We start from the raw sequence: 22,740 nt of genomic DNA on the forward strand, positions 1-22,740 counted from the left end.
ATAAATATTTGGGACTCTGCTAGAGCAGGGGGCTTTTCTACTCCAGAGAGCGTTAAGCTTAGGCTGATAATGCCTCTTAGGAGCTTACAATGTCAGTGATGTGTCTGGACTTGAGAAGAGATTTTTGTAAAACTGATATTATGCACATATCCTCCACATCTGATTCTCGTCTTAGTCACATTGGTGCAAAGACTACACTGAAAGCATTTTGACAGTCTGTATCAGAAAGTGTGCTATAACAAGCACTGCTTTATCTTAGCAAATATTTGCTTTGATTCTATGAATAATGCCACTCGTTTTTTAAAATTGAAATAAAAGTGTGAATTCTGCATTTAGTCCAAGCCTTGTTGCGAAGCTAAGCTTCAAAGCTTCAATACTGCTGAAAGTTTGCAATGGAAATCTATGGGAGGTAATGACAGAAACACATGAATGTTTGGATAGAACATCTGTACTGTCACTTCACTGGTTAATAAAGAAGCATCTTATCAGTGTAGTTGTAGTAATAAATTACAAATCTCTTCAGTACCCTGTGTACAGATAGTCAGTACGTGTTGTAAAGCATAGTTCTGTGTATGTTATTTCATGTCTAAATTCATAAATGTGTTGTGATAATTCTTTTAACAGCTACAGGAGTTTTGTTTCTGAAGACGCAGGCCCAAACACACTTATTGCTACCGTTAATGCTGTTGACTCTGATGGAGATGGTGTGACATACGATATTCTGTCTGGGAATCAAAATGGAAACTTTGTTATTGACCCTAAGAAAGGTAGTAATATATTAGCTCTTTGCTCCTGCAGTCACAGTGTTGATTCTGATGTGATGCAGCTTGAATCTGGTCTTCATTAGATAGCAATTATGAAAACTGAATAGCATATGCCATTTTTGAAGCTAATACTAACCTAATTTTAAAAAGTGCGGGGCAAAGATGCAATTGTTTTAGACTCTCTTGTAATGTTTAAAAAATAGTATCATTTTCCTAAAAGCTTTGTATAATTGACCTATCTTGCTTGTTCATTGTTTGTTTTCCGTCAGTAACTTAATAGAAGGCATTATTGTAGATAACAGGTAACTTAATAGAGAGTAACTTAATAGAGAATGTTATTACTGATAAATATGACATTCCAAAATGTCAAGTGAGGATTTGAATATTAAAATGTCATCTAGGAAACTATTTGCAAAGTTGCATCAAAAAAGGGCTGCTCAGCAGGGTAAGGTGCCATGGGAGTCAGGGGTGACAGGAAGGCAGGCAGGGACCTCACTGTCACCGAGCTAGAGCAGCAGAGCAGGTCCCAAGATATCAGCCTGGTTCATCCGGCAGTCCGGCCGTCACCGGACAGATGGGCAATGACGGGGCAGGTCTCTGGTCCAGCGGGAAGCCACGGCAGCAAGGCAGTGTCAGGGTCAGCAAGGTGCATGGCCAGGCACAGCGCATGCCTGGGGGAGCTGGGGAGAAGACCTGAGCTTAAGCGCAGCTTCCAAGACATGGGGCAGAGGCCGCAGATGAGGCTTGTGTCATCTGTTTGATCCCAGGTTAGCTGGCCGCATTGTGTTGGAGCTGGCCTTGAACACGGGCAGCCAAACCCCGGGAGCAGGAGGAAGAGTTTGCAAGGCCTGTCAGAACACTCAAAGCTTGATATCCACCTGCTGCCATTACTCAAAGATGCTGTTAGTAACCAAATAGCCATGTGAGGAGAAAAATAATAGAATGACAGTTCTGACTGGAGAAGTTTTCTTTGAGCAACTTTTTTCAAGAACTCATTTTTAAGTGGTTTAAAGTGGCATGTGGGTTTTTAGATGAACCTTTTTTCCCCTGTGCTTATGTCTATGTCCTGATTATGCATGTGTGAGCAAACACTTCTGAACTGAGTTTACTTGTGTTTTGCTGACACAGAATGATGCATTTTTATTTCAATGAAGGCAAAAGGATATAAAATATGAACTCACTAAGTATATTTTTCATTTAAGGACAAAATCATTCACATGAGCAATATTATTTAGCCAAGAATACTACATGCATGAGGAAAAAAAAAAAGTGTGGAGAATACTGTTCAGTTTGCGTTTTTGTTCAGAATTGTTCTGAAATACCAGTTTTTACACCTTTTAAAATTATTTTCAGGAGTTGCATATTCTTAAAACCCCAAAGGAAAAAATCCCGCAACATTGGTGTCCTCATTAAAAAAAAATAAAATGCGCAAACACCCATCATCAGAGTGGGCTGGCATGTCCCTGTGGATTAATAGGATTTATTTGCTGTTCATTGCTTGAAAAAACAAGAGGATATTTTGAGAAAGAAACAGGCAACCAAACTGAAATACCATTGATAGACTGAAGTAACTTCATTAACATCAGTTCAACTACTTTATGTTTAACTGGTTTTGATCTGCAATCAATTTCTGAACCTATATTTTTCAAAACACAAGCGTGGAATACATAAGAAGGAGGAAGCAGCCTTAAGTTATTTCTTCTCTTTATTTCATAGAGTTCACTTAGAATGAAATATTAATTTCCATGCAAATAATGTTTTTGCAATATTAATGTTAGATTCTGGAATGTTCCCACGAATATGGTCTGCAGGTAACTTGTAAGTGTTGAAGTGTGGTCCTGCATTTATTGAAAGCTCCTTTTATCCTTTCTGACTTAAAAATAGAGTTGTAGGTTCCAAGAGTTAAATTTCTAAAGATACTTTGGCACCTAAGGAGGAATGATGGTTTTAAAAGTGTCTAATTGCCACGGGGTGGTGTATCTGATGCTTCTGAAAATCTTTATTGTAAGTGCTCAAAGAATTTTAACATTTGACTGATAGCACCTCTTAGGGTTAGCTCCATAGTTTTAATATATATAAATGTGTATGTACTTTTATACTTTTATACCAATTAATTTTTATAGTCTTTGAAACTTAATTTTAGAAGCATTAGCCTTTTTTTCCAAACACTTCTGAGATTTTGTTGCTGAATAAACCAGTAAAGGTTTGTACAGTGGCTTGCAGAAATTTCTTTTCAGAAATTATGTCAGGGGAATAGTCAGTACCCCGTTGTCACAGAAATGCCAAGGTAAAGTGGAAATGTGTCAAAAACAAGTGCTGCAGTTAAAACAATACATTTGCAAGCAAAGTTGATGCTGTGACAATACTCTGTTGTAATGACAGTTGCTATTATGCCTGATGAATAATAGCGGTGATTGATGGATGGTAGAGCAAAAGAATGGCAACTTCCTACTTCATGGTCTCAGATAGCTGTAGTGTCTTTTGCTTTTGTAGTGAATCTTTCATATATCTTTCTCTGAGAGTGCCTTTACGTCCCGTCAGCAGGGTGTAACATTTGGGTGACGTGGGAGAATAGGAGATTACAGGTTTCTGAGTATATGCCTATATAGCTAAATGCTGCTGTGATTGTGCTGCGGGAAGGTAAACTTGGCCTACTTCAGTTGAGCTGTCATGGGTAGCTACAGGAGGAGGAATGGTGACGCATGTTTCATTGCAATAACGATAGAGGAACGTAGCCAGGCTTGCTGGTGGGGCTGCCGCAGGTCAAACAGAAGTCTGCCACAATGTTTCTCTGGATTTTTTTTGTTGTTTTGTTTTGTTTTGTGGCAGATTACTAAAGCTAATATGTGTGGGTCAGCTGAGTTGTAACTGTTGTCTCATTTAGTTCTGTGGACATACCTGCAGACAAGCAACCTGTTGTGCTTTCTTAATTTTGTTTTAATATTAGACTGCAGTAAAAATACCATAGTTAAATGAAACTCTAGCAGCCTTGTGGTTTATTGGTGAATGGATAAACTGGAATGGTTTCTTGTCATGCTTACTAGTGAGAAGAATTAGCAGTAGTTGGTTAATGTAGTTAAAAAAAAAAAAAAAAAAAAAAAAAAGCCCCACAAAACCAAATCCACAACCTGTTGTTTTTACAGGGCTAGTTAGACTTCGTTCTAGTCCGTTTCCTAAGCTGCAGGGGATGGAATATGTACTTAATGTCACAGCTACTGATGATAACGCCTCTGGAGGGCCCCATTCTCTTACAAGTACTGCCCAGGTTGTTGTGAGAATTGAGGATGTCAACAGTAACAAACCTGTCTTTCAGAAGGTAAATAATGAGGCCATTTTTGTTAATCTGTGTGGTAAATGTTTAAGAATGTGTTGTTACTGCAAGTGATGCAGCAGATGAGCTACTCAAGAAGTGGTCCACTTTCATCTCTGTGTGAGTCCTGACACTGCTGTCTTCTCCATCTTTTCCATCCCTCTTATAAGATGCACAGGGTTTGTTCTCTTGTGGCAGAAAAGCTCCTGTGAGCACTCTCTCATCCCTGAACCTCATCTCATCTCTGGCATTTTGGAAGATAAAGCTGAGTGAATAACTTTTGGAGGTTCTGTGTGCCATGTGTGAGGAGGAATCACTAGGTATAGCTAAGTATGCGTTGGACTTGTTCCAAAATACGTCTCTAAATTACATATGCTTCTTCTGATGATTGCATGTCTGGAACTGATGAAAGTGAGAAGAATAAAAGTGTCTAGCATAATTTGTAAAGTAAGGTAAAAAATAAATGCTTGAATATGTTTTCAGAATGTTAATTTGTATTAAAGATCTGTTGTCTAAAAATGTCAAGTTTGATGCTGATGGCTAAAACATTGATGGGCAATGTTGCATATTTTTAAAAGTCAGTGACTCAGTCTTGGAAATTCTCGGTAATCTGTCCTTTACAAAGTTAATTTGTACAGAGATCACTTTTTGACCACAGCAATTCTGTAATTTGGGCAAGTTTATGCCCTCTTTTTAATAAGTCTTTTGCTAATGTAGAAAAGTATTTGCATTTGGAAGTATATGCAACTGTAACTTTTTCTCCAAATATTTTCATTCGTTGGAGATGTTTAGTGGCCTCATGTTGTGTGTTGTTAGTATAACTGCAAAATAACAAGTGAAGTCTGTAAATTAATTGTGGTACAGATAAAACATGAACATCAGTGCATGTGAGTGGAAGTGTAGCTAAATATTTAAATAAAATGGCATGGTAAGTCCTTGATTTTTCTTTTTTTTTTTTTTTTCTCCCCTCTCTTAGTGTCAGTATTATCAGGAACATGCTTCTGTATTGGAAAACCAGCCATCGGGGACAGTTGTACTGCAGGTTGAAGCCAGTGATGCTGATGAAGGAGCCAATGGTCTAGTGAAATATGGCTTGACGCACAGAGGTGGTGTCTTACCAGCGTTTAGTATTCATCCTGACACAGGTAAAGTGAATGTCAGAAATGACACTGGCATATAGAAATCACTTTGTTACACTGATGGGGAAAAGAGCGTAAATAAATGCAGTCTTAGTGCTTTTTCATTGAGTTTTTTGATAGCAGGTAAAATACAAACTGTATGACAAACTGCATGAATAAATATTCCCCTTTTAGTTTCATACACGTCCGGTACTGAACTAGAACCTATGTTTCCCTGAAACATGGAAGTTCTGCTGTGTGAAACAACTTGCATGGTTTTGTAATTGGATTTTAAAAAACCACTATATTTTAAGTGCACGTTATCTTGCAACATTGCTGATGGCATATGAATGATTTATCCAAATGACAGTAGTCTTACAAACAGCAAAGAGGCTAAGTCTTGGAAGGCCAAACCTAAATCCAGGCTGAACTTCTGGAGAATAAAAAACATGAAACATGCCTTTTCCCTGTACTTACTTCTCTTCAAAATATTTTTTTTTAAATAAACTCATTCTCTTAAAGTTAGTTTGCTACTTATCTCCATTTTCTAAATTTAAGTCCAGTTGTTTGTAGATGTGCATGTGAAGTTTGTATTTGTCTGAGCAGTACAATTTAAGATGTTGAAATTGTTAAGTCTTGTGATTGAATCCATGAACCTGAAGTTCACATTATAAGTGTATTTAACGTATTGCGTTGTATCTCAATGTATTGGCAGACAAACTTCTAAATGTAGAATATTGTGAAATGCGTAGTATTTTAACGGTCTGGTATTTAATTTGTTTTCAGGAGTTCTGACAACTGTTCAGATATTTGATCGAGAAAAACAGAGGGAATATCCTATCACTGTGACCGCAGCAGATCAGGCAGCGGAACCACTCATTGGAATCTGTCAGATAAATATTGTCATCCTGGACCAAAATGACAATGATCCCAGATTTGAAAACACTCACTATGAATGTAATTGACAGTCACTGGATAGAGTTTTGGTGCCCTGAGTGTGAGCTTACCTGATGTCTAAGATTTTGGGGTTTTGTCTTTCCTGGCAGTAGATCTTGTGACCAAGTAGGTGATTGCAGCCAGAGCTGCAATTGCCTTAATTAATTGCAGAATTGTCGTTCTGTGTAATGTGCAATGTAACAAGGACAATCTTGACGCGTAGGCCTTCCCGAGTGACGTATGGGAAAATTCGTTGAAACAATAGCCATGTCAGTATCTTTCCTTACCTGAGTACACCAAGTGTCTGTGTACTACGCAGAGATGTTAAAACAGTAGGAAGTGTAAGTATGTGAGTGTGCAGCGCTGAGCACTAACTGTATCCTTTGTTTCATGATTAATAGATTTTTTGTCATAGTTTTTTATTCCATAATTTTCCTGTTTGAATTTCATCATTCTTCATTGTTTATTGTTTTACCTTTCCTTCTTGGTTCTTAAAAAAACCCTTCCTGTTTATAGATAAACACCCAGAGGCATGTACAATACTCATAAAAAGATGAAGACTGATAATTCTCAGTTAGCTGGACAGAGCTCTGAGCAACCTGATCCAGTTGAAGATGTCCCTGCTCATTGCAGGGACATTGGATGAGATGACCTTTAAAGGTCCCTTCCAACCAAAACTATTCTATGATATGATGCAAATCCTAGAAAGTAGTTTCTGACAATGAGGTCCTCCTTTTCTGGTTTTATGAAATAAATTAAAATTCCATTTATGTATATTTCATACAGAGCAATTAGTCCCTTAGTAAAAATACAAGGCGCAAAAAAATAATAGTATCTTACAAGAAATAAGAGTCCCAGGTTGTGAATGTGATAATATGAAGTTCATATGTGATCCATAGCTCTGGAGTGATAGCAGCTCTTTAAAATATTCAGTTTGATTTTTCTGGCCATTGTACCAAGGAAGACAAAGTTATAGCTGCCATACGTTGTTACTTTAGTTTTTATTCATTTCTTAGATGTTCACAGTGCTTTAGCGAATTAATGATCATTTTGAAATATCCTGTCCTGATATTAGATTTCCTAAGAGCGGACACAGGAGTTGGAACCAGCTTTCTTCGTGTTGCAGCCCATGATGATGACTACAGGTCAAATGCTGCCATTACATATTCAATAGCAAATGAAGAACCCAATTATTTACAAATTAATCCTACTACAGGCTGGGTGTTTGTGAACCAACTCATATCTCAGGTATGGTGCTTGCTTTCCTTTTTAGGCCGGCTACCTCAATATATCATAGGAGGGACTGAAGTCACGAGTTTGTCCTTACCTCCATGTTACCCCTTTACATTAAAGGATCAATACATCATGCTTAAATTAAACATGAGTCTAAGGCTTTTAGCTGAATTCACTGAATGTGAATTTCACATGAGCAAGCCCTGCTTTCAGCTGGAAAGTTGAAGCTGACAGCCCTGCTGCCGAGAGCTTGTTCTTCTCATTTTGCTCATTGGCATACCAATACCAGGGACTGGAGGGCTGACACTTTAAGTGAGGGAACAAGACCCCAGGTACTGGACTTCACTGTGTTAACATGCAATGAGTTAAGACACAAATATGAAAGAGTATGAAATTTTGCTTCTGATACTGATTCCCAACTTGATACATGTTAGTCATGGTGGACTTAGCATAGCTATTCCTCAGGAAGGTGAAGTCATAACAAAGTAAATTGTTGCATGTAGTATCTAAAATTTACCAGTTGCAGCCATTTCTAGATAATTACATAAGCAGTTTGATATTTTCAGAGTTGTAAAGTAATTTGTGTTGAAGCAAAACTATTATTGTAGATGTCAATCTTTAAATACCTAATAGATATTTTTTAATATTAAAATCTAAGTTCTAAGCAACTGACACAAAATTTTGGTGAAGGTGTATCCTTTTAATATATTTTCTTTATTGAATTTAAGAACCCTGCAGAACTAATAACAAAAACTGTTGATAGGTAAGTTTAAGAACTCAGGGGCTCCACAAAATGGTTTTTTTTCGGTTAAAGTTTGCGTGAAATTTGCTAAGGTTTATTGAGACAAACAGCAGCATTTTCCAACAGTCTCAAATAAAGCAAATAGAATTTTCAGCAACCTTGCACCCACTTCATAGTCTGCGGCAGTTGTGGATGTTTTTCTTGTATGCAGGTTTTTTTAAGTGTGCCTTGAGTTTTACGTATTCATTTATTTGGGGGGGGGGGGGGGGGCAGGAAATAAGCCCTCCTCGGAGCCCTGATCAAAGCCCCCTGTAACGGGACCTTTTTTACTGTTCAGAGGTCATCTATAATTCGAGACATTATTGCTACAGATGGAGGTAACAGAAGCAGTAAAGTTGAGCTTGCAGTAACTATTACCAGTGCAGAAAAACAGCCTCCACAGTGGGAAAGAGACAGCTATGAAGTTGTTATTCCAGAGAATACTCCACGAGATGCATCAATTTTGGTAAGGTTGGGGACATGCTTGTTTGTCTGTCTATAGCTCTAAGACTGTAGAGTAACTGAACGTTGCTTATTTGCTTAAATATAGTGAGCTTCTGTAACAATTTTGTCTGTTGTAGGGACCAATGATCTGCTATCAGTTTTCTTTCAGAAATACTAGCGGTAACCTGCATTTTTGCTCTAATTTATGTGTGCAACCACTGTTTAATTTCCTTCCCGTTTGGACAACACTGTAGGTGCTCCAATTTTTTGAATGCTTCTGTGTTACCTGAGGTGGTTATTTGGCTTAAAATACTTAGCATTGTTCAGTTTGATTGCTTGGAATGAGTAATCAGAACAGCTTTATGAAATAACTCCAAGATACATATTTTTAGGATAAAAACATGAGTAGCCAAACATGTAATGACTGGTAACCTTTGGTTGCAACTGTTTGTGGCCTGGAGATGTATCAGACGGGGTTAAGATTTGGTATCGGGAAATACTTGTCCTAGTGTTTGCAGTTGAGAGCTGAAGATCTGGGAAAGTCAATACACAAAATGTTTTAGAAATGTTGCTGTACTTATGAAAGACATTGATTACACAAACTTTTTGAACTGTGCAGACAATCAAAGCAACTTCTCCCCTTGGTGATCCCCATGTGACTTATAACCTAGAAGAGGGACTTGTTCCGGAGACCAACATGCCAGTTTGTTTTTACCTGACTTCAAACAGACATGATGGTTCTGCTTCCATCCTCGTAGCTGAGCCGCTAGATTATGAAACAACAAAGAGCTTTCTGCTGAGGGTACGAGCCCAGAACGTTGCTGCAGTTCCTCTGGCAGCATTTGCTATGGTCTATATTAATGTAACAGGTGTGTAATCTGTTTAGTGATGTTATAGCATAATCATAGTATGGTTGTTTTCTTTGAAGTTTTATCATTTTCTCTTTATGCGCTCTTTTTTTATGTTTTAGATGTCAATGACAATGTCCCGTTCTTCACTTCATCTATTTATGAAGCCTCAGTAACAGAGGGAGCTGGTGTTGGGACATTTGTCATTCAGGTGTCTGCCACCGACCTTGACCTTGGTCAGAATGGTGAGGTAAGCAAGTGGGGACCTACATATTCCGTGATGAAAGGTATGGAATAACTTCTGCATGAACAATGGCTAAATAGACTAGAAGTTTTCAACCTAGAAAAGGGATGACTAATAGGGAAACATGAGATGAAATAAAGTAGTTAATTACATGTTTCTCTGTCTTGCCAAGTAAAAAATGCAACTAAAACTAGTTGCATTTCTAGAGACAGAAAACAAAGAAGAAATATTTATACAACCTGTAGTGCAGGTGAAAAATTTGTTATAAAATGCTCTGGTTTGGAAAGGTCTGCATAGACCTAAAAAGTGATCAGATAAATAAATGGAATTAAAAAATATGTTTAACGCTACTGTGAGTTGTAAATCTTTGGGGGTACTGAAAACTGAATCCTTACAAAATACATCAAATTAATACTAAAATTCTTTGCTACTGATTTTAAAAAATGAAAGAAGGTATACCCTTAGAACAAGAGTGCAAGTTGAAGTCAAGTTCACGAAAACATGTATACAATGGAGACTAGAGCATGGTCCATGATACTGAACAAGTTCAAATTCAGCTCACTTGTGGCTAATATTAGTACCTGGAATCTTTAGCTGAGTTTGAGTGCTGTTGCACAGTATGTAGATGTGAACTAGTGACCTCAGGAACTGATCAGACAGGACAAATTTATTTCCATTTGCAGATCGGCAGTCAGTATGCAAGGAAGTTAATTGACTATAAACTAGATTGCTCAAACTGGCAGTTTTACTCAGCTTTCTTGGCCCTGAGCAAGTTCTCAAACACAAGACTCTTCTTCCTCTCTTTAAGTATGTATTTAGTGGCGAACTATCTCACAAAAGGAAAGTATAGATTAACAACTTCTTTTTAACCCTTTAGATAACTTACTCCCTGCTACATGACAGTGGCAGAGACTACACGTATTTTCACTTGGACTCGCAGACAGGCTCAGTATACACTGCCTCGGTGCTTGATAGAGAGAAGAAGGGGTCCTATCTTCTGGAAGTCAAGTCAGTAGATGGCTCTGAATCAGCTCGATCTGGAAAACATGGGAAGCCAAACTCTGGTAAGACATCTGTCTTATCACAAGCATGATATTACCTGGATTGGTCTCTGAAAACAGAAGCTCTGAAATTCAAGATTAAATGCTAACCTCCATTTTTCCAAGTGTACTTGTGAAAAAGTGTCTGTTGTTATGGGAGGTTTTTTTGGTTTTGTGGTGGTGTGGTTTTTTTTTCTGTTTATCTGTGCAACAGTTATGTCAGAGCTGGAAGAGATATTTTACATGACAAACAGGCAAGTTTTTTGTTCTGAAGTTGAAAGAAAACTAGGGCTTCATAGCTAGAGTTTAGAGTGTATTTCCTAGCTAGCGAAGATGCACCCATTATCTGTAGGATGCAGATCTTTGGGTAGTGGAGGTGTTTTTTTAGAGTGTATTGCATATGGTACTGTATTCAGTCAAAAGTAATTACAAAGTATGAAGCAGGAAAGCTCAAGATAGAAAATCCCATTCTCAATTGACGGCTGTGCTTAAATAAGGACTTAAAATTTGGTTTCTGTGGCTTCAGGACAAAAAGTTATGACTAAAAACTGTACAACTGCCATATTATGCATCAATTATTCATGTATTATCTGTTCAAAGAACACGGATGTGACATTCATTTGATATCCAAGTGCTTTTGAGTAGTGTTGGTGTATATATATTGTCCACAACCCTAAGGGTTTGTTTCTGTATTGTCTGCATATTTGTCTTCATTTAATGTGCAGCTGGACAGTTTAAGGAATTGTAGCTGACAGAAGTGGCACAGCTGAGTGTTTTAATCTCTTATTTCTTGTCTCTCTAGACACAGCCTACGTGCGCATTTTTATCAGTGATGTGAATGATAACAAGCCTGTCTTCACTCAAAGTGTCTATGAAGTAAATGTGAATGAAGACCAGGATGTGGGCTGTACTGTCATTACAGTCAGTGCTAATGATGAAGATGAAGGTAAAGTATTGGAATTCCCCATAGCTGTGTCTAAAATATTAATGAGTTAATTTCAGCACACCTAGACATATTTAGTGGTGTTAGAAAGGAAAATGTCTTTTTGTCTCTAGACTTTAAAATTTCTTTAGGTGTGAAGTGATCGGGGATGAAGATTAGTTTGTAATGGAGCTGTGAGGCCTAAGTCAACTTTTATTTCAGGAGGCAATGAGTAAATGCGGGATGATGTGAAATAATTTCTGTGCCAGCAAATAAAAATTTATTATAGATTGTATCATTTTCTTACAAATGGGTGCCAATAAATATGTCCTGGTTAACTAGAATGAATCAGACTTGATTTCAGTGAGATTCATTTGCTTTCTCTGTGGACAGTATAACTGTATTGTTCTTTTTTGTTTGTTTTTTTGGTACACATTCTTATATTTGAAACTAGACTTCCTAAATGCATATGATGAGTCTTAGCTATATTGCTTTGTCTACAAATCAGTCAGGGATTCAGCCATAAGTCATGTAAAAATAAGTACATAACCAGTGCTCATAAATGAGGGAGGGAATGTTACAGATTTCCTTCTTTTGGTCTTGGTGCACTACTAATTTGTCTTTGTGTGGTGCAATCATACATTTTTTGTTGCACAAGTCCCAAAGGACTGGTTTGGCAGCCTGTCTGTGAAGTGCAAGTACATCCTGGCTGCTTTTGATTCCTCACCCACTCAAGGAGGTTGAAGTGAATGTGGCTAAGTTGTACTGAAGAAGGATTTACCTACTCAAGGAACTTTTAGTTTATTATCTAGGCTGTCTGTAAATCCACTCGATAGTGTTTGATCAGGGGACCTGTTGTGATGGATATACGGCACTTCATTTCTGTCCTCTTAACAAAGTAAATGATTAAAGATGTAGCTATGAAAGAAGAGAAGAATAGTAATGTGAAGGTAGAGCTTCCAGAAAGGCTGAAAGTCTTTACCTGATCTAAAGCCATTGGCAAATTGGTGCTGCATCTGAAATTTTGAGAAGTTCTGTTAGGACTGTTTCATCTGGTTTGATACATAATTATCCTGTTTGTTGGTAAAGTCTACACATAAATGAATATGAGTGCAGAATGGTTCTATGGTATGAAGTATTTTATGATAACTCACTCTTTCATGCTGGGTGCTAGCAAATAAGAATTTGTCTTTTTGGTCCCATAGCCCTGGCCAATCATACTGATCCTTCAGTGAATTCGAGGGAGCATAAGTAAAAGCAGAATTAATGCTTCATTGCAAAGACACATATTATAATTAGACACAAATTACAACTGGACATATTAGAATTGAAAGTGCTGATAAGTCATCTGGCATAACTGCATATTTTAAAAGACTGAAAAACTGTAATACCAAGTATCAGTTAGCGTATGATTTGTACTTCATCTTAACATCCCATGTTTTAATCTACTTCAAGAAATGTGTGTTTTCTGACCCTGTTGGTAATTGACAGGAACAAATGCTAAATTATGGTATCAGATCACAACTGGAAACACAGAAGGAGTACTTGATGTAGAGCCAGAAACCAGAGCCATTTTTATTGCCAAACCACTGGATTATGAAGAAACAAAAATGTATGAGATTCACTTGTTGGCCTCTGATGGGAAATGGGAAGACTATGCAGTTACCATCATCAATGTCATGAATAAAAATGATGAGACTCCAGTTTTCTCTATCGATGAATACTATGGAAGTATAATTGAGGAACTGGATGGGTTACCAGTCTTTGTACTTCAGGTAGTGTATGCAGTTTCAGAGATTATAATATTTCAATGAAAGAGCACAGTTTACTCTGGTACTCTTATGTTGATAACAATCCAGCACAGATATATTAATGAAATTCAGTGTTACTGAGGTTTTTTTTTGTCAGTGGAAGAAGAGAAATGGACTTTCATGGAAAAATAAGTACAAAGGTAGTAAGTAGGATAAGCAGGATGGGTCATTTGTAATGCTAAAAAGCAAATCATTAACATTTTAAAGTATCTATCAGAATAGCATAGTTAGATTATCTCTACAAATGTGTATAAAAATATGTTAGTATTAGAATATCTACATTGATATTGTAGTGCCAAGTATATTTGTCTACTCTGAATTGTCCCTCAGCCACCTCTCATTTGCCATTCATCTGGTATACACGTCATATACTTTTGCTTGGACTCCTTGAGACTGTAGCAGCATATAGGCTATAATGCAATTATTGCACGTTTTATAATTCCTGTGTCTTTGTTTTCAAAACTTTTGTAGGTTATGGCAAATGATCCTGATAGTAATGTGGATGAAGGTGATTTGAGATACTCATTGCATGGGCATGGTGAAGGTGATATTTTCACGATAGAAGAGAAAACAGGCAGCATTTACTCACACAAGACGCTGAATCGGGAAGAGAGAGCACTGTGGAGATTTGTTGTGTTGGCTACTGATGAAGGTGGAGAAGGACTTACGGGATTTGCTGATGTAATTATTAATGTGTGGGATATAAATGACAATGCACCCATGTTCACATGCATGCCTGATGATTGCAATGGAAGTGTCTTAGAAAATTCTCCTGCAGACACGTTAGTCATGGAAATGGGTGCGGTTGATCGTGATGATCCAAATGTAGGTCTTCATGCTGTCCTGACTTACAGGATAACAGAGAATGTAAAAAATGAGTTTGGTACTGACATGTTCAATATCAATCCAAATACTGGTACAATCCATGTAGCGGGGGGAATGCTGGACAGAGAAAGGACTGCTAATTATTTTCTTACTGTTGAAGCAAGAGATGGGGGAGGGCTAACAGGAACTGGCACTGCCACTGTCTGGATCGCAGACGTCAATGATAATGTGCCTAAATTCACAAAAATGTTGTGGCAGGCAACAGTTCCTGAAAACAGTGCCATTGACTCAGAAGTTCTGCAAGTGTGCGCTACAGATGCAGATGTTGGGGAAAATGCTGACTTAATATTCAGTATCATCGAGGGAGACCCAGATCAGAAGTTTGATATTGAGAATGACAAAGAATGGCAATGTGCCACTATTCGACTGAAAAAACCCTTGGATTTCGAGAATGTGCATGAGAGGCAGTTTAATCTTACTATTACAGTGGAAGATCTTGATTTTTCTAGTATTGCAGTGTGCATTATTGAAGTTGAAGACTTGAATGACCACAGACCAGTTTTCCTTTCTCAGTTTATTCAGACAAATCCTTTATTTGAAAACATGCCTGTAGGTACTACAGTAACCACAGTTAGAGCTACAGACAAGGATTCTGGTTTGAATGGGAACATTATGTATTCTATAAAGTCAGATTCGGATCCTATGAGACAGTTTGCGGTTGACCAATATGGTCACGTGAGTGTGGCAAATACTCTAGACCGTGAAGTTATGCAAAAATACCGTTTAATTGTACAAGCTTCAGATCAAGGCACACCTGCCCGCACTGGAAGCGTTACAGTTTTGATTAACTTGCTTGATGTTAATGACAATGGACCAAGGTTCGAGGCACCATACATGCCTGTAATTTGGGAAAACATATTGAAGCCTGAAGTAGTCTGCATGAACCACACATCAAAACTGCTTCATGCATTTGATCCGGACAGTGACGAAAATGGGCCACCCTTTATATTTTCTTTGCCACGGGATTATCAGAATTTTTTGGATTTTTCCCTTACTGACAACAGAAATAACACAGCAACTGTAACTGCTTTGAGGTCCTTTGACAGAGAAGAGCAGAAGGTGTTTCATCTGCCAATAGTTATAACAGATAGTGGGATTCCAGCTATGAGCTCTACAAACACCCTCACTATAACAATTGGTGATGAAAATGACAACTGCCATGAATCGGGCCATAAGGAAGTCTATGTGTACAGTTACAAAGGTAGGTGTTATCTGGATATTACATCAGATTCATGAATATAGCACGGTTTTGCATGTCATTTCAGTCTTGCAGTTCTTCATTTTCTTTTAAAATTGTTTATGTATTTTGAAACTGAACCTCTAATTTTGTAAATCACTAAATAAAGTGGAACAAATGAAGTATATTTGCAAAGCTCAGAACCTAGTGTGTAAAAGATCATCTACCAAAAAACTATTAGCTGCAAACAAATATATATTACACTTGCATAAAAAGCAATATTTTTAAAAATCAATAAGATCTATTTTCTATTGGCTAGTTTTCACTTACTTAGGAAAAGTTTTTGCATGTGCACACATGATTCACAAATTATGTGACACTGAGAGATCTGGAGATGAGAACGGCAGAACTGAAGCAACCTAGAGAAATAGAGGTTCATAGATGAGTCCTACCCAGAAACTGTAGACCAGTCCCACCTCCACTGTGACAGTCACTGTGTGGCTAAGCAGGATAGAAATCTTTGAGGAGGGAGGTTTTCTGCTGGCAAGAAAGGATCCAAGAGAAGGCTGGGTCAGGGCTTCTGTTTGTAGAAAAAGATTATTCCTTTGGGTGCAATAAGTGATTGCTTCCTAGAACATGAAGTCTTTGAATGGAAAAAAAAAAAGAAAGATGCTGTTCTGGATGTGTTCTGGAGTGGTGCACAGTGCCTAGTCAACAAATACTAGCAGGAGAGCTGCTCTGTGGTAGCACCCTCAGTACTATGAGGTTTAACATTGAAGTGGGAGAGAGCAGAGCTAATGCAGCTATTAAGTGAATGCTTTACGTTTTCTCATCAGAGTAGCTTAGCAGAGGATGAACACTTTAATATTTTCTAAATTTTTTATTGAACTTCTGTGGTTTTTTTTCCTGAAATTATCTGTAAAATTTGACTTTAAACTGGTCTTGTTGGCCCTTATTATCATGGTTTATTATGCCTTTCCCCAAATATTCCATTCTAGATAGACTTGGCTATATCTCAGTTAGCATTGCAATGGTAGAATTTCTGATAAATATCAGAGAAAATTAATCTACAGAAGGTATTTTTGCAATGAGTTATTTTTGCTGAATTCAGTATGCCCAAATTAGAAAAAGATGTGACCAGATGCTACCACAGAAAGGAGAAAAGTTTCTAGGGTGGATTTGCTCCAGACTTGAATGTTAAAAATTTCCCATGTTGCTGGATCTTGACTGTGGAATTCAAAGGTCTCTTTCCCTGGAGTTGCTCCTTTTGCTATTTTAGAACAGCCGCTTGGATGTTCCACTAATGTGACAGTCCACAGGGACCTGAAAGAAGGGCCAAGAACTGGCACAGCTTGGTGGCTTCTTGCCCATTTCCCTTTCTCAGCCATGTCGTCCTCTCTCAGCTGCACCCCACAAGATGCTCTCCCTCTTTTGCTGGATTCCACTGGTGTGCTCTTTGAAATAGTAGAGTAGCAGTGAAACATTTGGGGATTAACTTCTCATGTGGTGATTTTTGTTGTTGTTGTCTGAGAATTTTATATAGAGCTGTAATTATGTATAATTCTGTTGTTGTTTGATGTTGTTTTCAGCTTTTCTTCTTTCATGTGACATCCGTAGTGTACTCACCTTTCTAGAACTGGCAGAAATCATATGACAGACTATGTATTATTTTAAGAATCTTGAATCATAACCATCACTAAATTGAGCAGGAATCTGGAAGTAATGCAGCAATGAATGAATGCAGTGGAATATAAAGTGCCCTGAAAAGCAAAAATTAAGTGCAGATTTATTATATAATTTATCTCAACAGGAAAATGTTCAACAGCAGTGCTTGGGGAAGTATTTGCACCAGATCAAGATGACTGGGACAATAAAACATTTCTCTCTGAAGGAAGACTGCTCAAGTGAGGATTGAATTTTTGTCAAAATAATATTTATGCTTCTGTAATTATTTTACCATATATTTCTGTGTGTTCAGGATGTGCACAAAGCCAGGGTTGTCGAGTGTATAAAGGAATGTACCTTCTGAATGTTCTTCTTCTTTTTCATTTGGGTAACTATGTACTAAGAAATTAATGCATGAAATATTTTTTCCAAGAGAATGCAGGATCAAATCATGATGTTGATTTTTAGTCATATTTAATTATTAATTTATTTTAAAATGTGCATTAGGTAAGATCTAGTTTAAAAATAGGCAGAGTTTTTAACACTTGCCCTCAAATGTTAGAGTTGATGGAATACAAATCCCAAATTTAAAAGGGCAGAACAGAATAATTTCATCAAAAGTGGAAGAGAATTTGGTGATCTCCTTTGATGGCTAAATTTACAATTGTGCGCGAAAATAATGATTCTTAGATTAGTGGAATTTTTTCCATTAATTGAAATGTTGAATCAGATCCTTAATTCCTACGTATACATTATTTGTTCCCATCATAAAGTGAGATAGCACATAGCATAATTGTATGCTGTTCAAAATACAGAAAATGGATATGAAAATGAATGTGAATTTTTGTCTCCACTGTGAGTAAGAGTTGAGAAGCTTTATGTAGCCTAAAATTAAAGACTGACTTTCTGCCTGTCAGCAGCCCCTGGGCCTGTTTCCATATTAAGACCTTACTGTTCCATGATGGTGGTCATGGAATATTTCCATAATTACTGATTGCTGTCCCTTTGAGGTGGCAAATGAAGATGATATCAGAGATTTCATACAAACATTATCCTGTTCCAGATGGATAAATGAGCATCTGGAAGGACCTTGTGTGGGTTTGTCACTTTCTGTTAGTTATCTCATAGACCTGCTGATGATGACTATGTTGAACCCCGTGGTTCAGTTGCACACTGCTTTTATTTAGGATTGGGAAAGTCTGGGGATTTGGGAGTGGCAGAAACATCTTTTTATAATCTCCGCAGGTTGTCATTTCTGAATCAAGGTGTTTCTGGTGCTTTTCTGAGGTTGGTTGCTAATTCCCATAAGTTTTGATCCTATAACCTTCATAGTAACATTTAAGGCCTTCTGAATTACATTAATGAATAAAGTTATGAATTTTGATCTATTAAGGTTTCCTAATTGAAGGTTTATGCCTAGGTCTTTCAGATTAAATCAGAGGACTGGTTCTTTGGTGATGGTGGATAACACTCCTCAAGGAATATACAACTTAAAAGTTAGAGTTTCTGATGGAGTTTGTCCTGATGTTATATCTACAGTACAAATCCATGTCAAAGAGGTGGAAAATGAAGCCATACAAAACTCAGCTACTGTGCGTCTATCAGGTTAGTTTTATTTGCTGGTAAGAGTTTAACTCAGCTTCTTCTATAACTGAATGATTACGTGATGTAGGTATTATTATATCAATACTTGATTTACTTGCTACTGTAGGGCACTTTCTGCTACGTTTCCATATTGTTAAACAAGAAATAAATGGAGAAATTAACCTGTGGTCTCCCAGTATTTCATGTTTATCTATTTTTGAATCCCAAACTCAGATGTCACCCCAGAAGAGTTCATAAGGAGAGATGAACACGGCAAAACAAGACATGACAAGTTCAAGGAATTACTAGCAAAAATGTTACCTGCTAAGCTAAGTGATATCATTGTCTTCAGTGTAATGAACATTGATGGAAAACAGACAGATGTAAGATTTGCAGTCTGTGGTGGCTCAATGTGTTACAGACCTGAGAAACTGCACGCTGAGATGGCAGCATATAAAAATGAGGTATATTCTCTAGGGCTGTGCACCTATGTAATTCACCCAGATACTGAGTTTACAAGATATGTATCCCAAACCTCAGTGAAGAAATATGCTAGATCTACATATCAGGTTTTTTTACTTCACTCAGGACAAAAACACTTGTTAAGCGAGTGCTTAATTCAAGCTTTCTCACTTCTCCTTAGTCCCATATATACAATTATTATATGGTTGTACCAACTTCTGGTTCAATAAATGCAACCACTCTTTAATCAGAGAAAGATGGTTCTCCATTCCCATCATGGTACAGTTAACTGTGTTTTCTCCAGTCAGTGTTTCATTGTGTAATCCATCAGACTTTTGAATATGAAATCAGAAGAATCCTTAGAAGCCAAAGTGGTACTGTAGTACAGAAGATGTTGTGAAAATGACAGCTTTTTGGATGTTCAAGATGCTGATGGAAATCGTCAAATTTGTCCATTCCCAAATCGTCAGCTTGTGATTAGATGCTTATAGTAGAGGCTTGATGCCACCCAGATGGAAATTCTACTCTACAAAGAGATGACAGTCCATAGGAAAAATCCTGCTAGAAGGAATATGCAGGCTAGAAGAACAGTTACAACAGAGAAGTGAGATGGAGACAACTGATTTTGAGATTGTATTTAATTCACCAAAGGATAACTTTAAATACAAAGTGACACCCTCCCCCAAATTTTTTTACTGTTTTTTTTTACTGACCATGAAATGGTGGAGTTCAGGATCCTGCATGGAGGAAACAGGGCGATAAGCAGGATCAAAACCTTGGACCTCAGGAGGGCTAACTTTGCCCTCTTCAACGAGCTACTGGGAGGAATCCCGTGGGCCAGGGCTCTCGAAGGCAGGGGGGTCCAAGAGTGCTGGTTGCTGTTTAAACGTCACTTCTTCCATGCTCAGGAGCGGTGCATCCCCCTGAGAAACAAATCGAACAAAGGAGGCAGGAGACCTGCATGGTTAAACAAGGAGCTTCTAGCGGAGATCAGGCAGAAGAGAAAGGTCCATGGAATGTGGAAAGAGGGGCAGGCCACTTGGGAAGAGTACATGAATGTGGTCAGAGCGTGCAGGGATGCGACGAGGAAGGCCAAAGCCCACCTGGAATTGAAGCTGGCAAGGGATGTCAAAAACAACAAGACGGGCTTCTTCTACTACATCAGCAGCAAAAGGAAGGCTAGGGACAATGTGGGGCCGCTGCTGAATGAGGCGGGTGTCCTGGTGACGGAGGATGTGGAGAAGGCAGAGCTACTGAATGCCTTCTTTGCTTCAGTCTTCAGTGCCAAGGCAGGCCCTCAGGAATCCCAGGCCCTGGAGGTAAGAGAGGAAGCCTACAGAGAGGATGACTTTCCCTTGGTCGAGGAGGACTGTGTGAGGGATCGCTTAAGCGATCTGGACGTCCACAAATCCATGGGCCCCGATGGAATGCACCCACGAGTGCTGAGGGAGCTGGCGGATGTCATTGCTGAGCCACTCTCCATCATCTTTGAGAGGTCCTGGAGGACAGGAGAGGTGCCCGAGGACTGGAGAAAGGCCAATGTCATTCCAGTCTTCAAAAAGGGCAAGAAGGAGGACTCGGGAAACTACAGGGCGGTCAGCCTCACCTCCATCCTGGGAAAGGTGATGGAGCATCTTATCCTGGAGCTCATCAACAAGCAAATGGAGGAAAAGAAGGTTATGAGGAGTAGTCAGCATGGATTCACCAAGGGGAAATCATGCCTGACCAATCTGATAGCTTTCTACAATGGCATGACTGGCTGGGTTGACGAAGGGAGTGCCGTGGATGTTGTCTACCTGGACTTCAGCAAGGCTTTCGACACAGTCTCCCATGATATCCTCCTAGGGGAGCTCAGGAAGTATGGGCTGGATGAGTGGTCGGTGAAGTGGATAGAGAACTGGCTGAATGGCAGAACTCAGAGGGTTGTTGTCAGTGGCGCTGAGTCTAGTTGGAGGCTGGTAACAAGTGGTGTTCCCCAGGGGTCAGTACTGAGCCCAGCCTTGTTTAACTTCTTCATCAGTGACCTGGATGAAGAGTTAGAATGTACCCTCAGCAAGTTTGCTGCTGACACCAAACTGGAAGGTGTGGTAGATACACCAGAAGACTGTGCTGCCATTCAGCGTGACCTGGATAGGCTGGAAAGTTGGGCAGAGAGGAACCTGATGAGGTTCAACAAAGGCAAATGCAGGGTCCTGCACCTGGGAAGGATCAACCCCATGCATCAGTACAGGCTTGGGGTGGACCTGCTGGAGTGCAGCTCTGCGGAGAGGGACCTGGGTGTGCTGGTGGACGAGAGGTTAACCATGAGCCAGCAGTGTGCCCTGGCTGCCAAGAAGGCCAATGGTATTCTGGGGTGCATTAGGAGGAGTGTGGCCAGCAGGTCGAGGGAGGTTCTCCTTCCCCTCTACTTTGCCCTAGTGAGGCCTCATTTGTAGTACTGTGTCCAGTTCTGGGCTCCCCAGTTCAAGAAAGATGAGGAGCTACTGGAGAGAGTCCAGCGGAGGGCTACGAGGATGGTGAGGGGACTGGAACATCTCTCCTACGAGGAGAGGCTGAGGGAGCTGGGCTTGTTCAGCCTGAAGAGGAGAAGGCTGCAAGGGGACCTAATATATACTTACAAATATCTGAAGGGTGGGTGTCAGGAGGATGGGGCCAAGCTCTTTTCAGTGGTGCCCAGTGACAGGACAAGGGGCAATGGGCACAAACTGAAGCACATGAAGTTCCAGCTGAACATGAGGAAGAACTTCTTCCCTCTGAGGGTGACGGAGCACTGGAACAGGCTGCCCAGGGAGGCTGTGGAGTCTCCTTCTCTGGAGATATTCAAGACCCGCCTGGACAAGGTCCTGTGCAGCCTGCTGTAGGTGACCCTGCTTCGGCAGGGGGTTGGACTAGATGACCCACAGAGGTCCCTTCCGACCTCTACCATTCTGTGATTCTGTGAAGGGGAAAATAGTTTTTGAATGTAAGATGTTTTCTTCCGCTTCCTCATGTTCCCAGACTGCCCTGCTCTCTTACCAGATCCTGCATGCCCTCTAACTCAGTTACCCAGACACAGTCTGCCTTGGCTCTACTTTTATTTTCTGTAGTCCTCCAGATTTTGGATTTCCTGAAGTCCTGCAGATGCTGCTGAACAGACACTAAAGCTACTTGCTTGCACAAAGGCAAGATGCCACTGCTCGGCTTGTAACGTGCCCTGGGCAAGGCAGCGCTACCCGACATGTCATTTGTGGCTATGGGGGCATATTTGAGTTTAATACATGGTACATCTCATGGAGGATTTTTCCTGAAGAGAAAACAGCAGTTTCCATTTGTGTGAATATGGTAGGGTCTGCCTGATTCTGGGGACCAAACCAGAGTATCCTACATCTTACTTTATCTTAAATAGTTGTGTGGATTATAAGACTCTTCAGAGTGACCAAGTAGGAAATACCAGAGATAGTATTCATGAAGCGTAACGACTGCTTCTTTTGCATATCTATTGAATTACTGCAACAATAATATAGAATATTGCATAGA

General features: G+C 39.2%; 1 protein-coding gene across 1 annotated transcript in view; it reads left to right on the forward strand.

Moving 5' to 3' along the window:
- LOC104338255 (neural-cadherin) overlaps window positions 1-22,740 on the forward strand; it is a 67,374-nt gene that overhangs the window by 21,649 nt on the left and 22,985 nt on the right. The window contains 15 exon segments of the mRNA XM_075433994.1: window positions 625-767; window positions 3,908-4,080; window positions 5,051-5,219; window positions 5,979-6,149; window positions 7,204-7,376; window positions 8,441-8,608; window positions 9,206-9,455; window positions 9,557-9,684; window positions 10,556-10,742; window positions 11,521-11,664; window positions 13,132-13,415; window positions 13,923-15,537; window positions 17,324-17,417; window positions 18,599-18,783; window positions 18,997-19,226. Coding sequence (XP_075290109.1) covers window positions 625-767; window positions 3,908-4,080; window positions 5,051-5,219; window positions 5,979-6,149; window positions 7,204-7,376; window positions 8,441-8,608; window positions 9,206-9,455; window positions 9,557-9,684; window positions 10,556-10,742; window positions 11,521-11,664; window positions 13,132-13,415; window positions 13,923-15,537; window positions 17,324-17,417; window positions 18,599-18,783; window positions 18,997-19,226 — 4,114 coding nt within the window.

This window comes from Opisthocomus hoazin, chromosome 12 (assembly GCF_030867145.1).
Source record: "Opisthocomus hoazin isolate bOpiHoa1 chromosome 12, bOpiHoa1.hap1, whole genome shotgun sequence".
In the NCBI taxonomy this organism is placed as follows: domain Eukaryota; kingdom Metazoa; phylum Chordata; class Aves; order Opisthocomiformes; family Opisthocomidae; genus Opisthocomus; species Opisthocomus hoazin.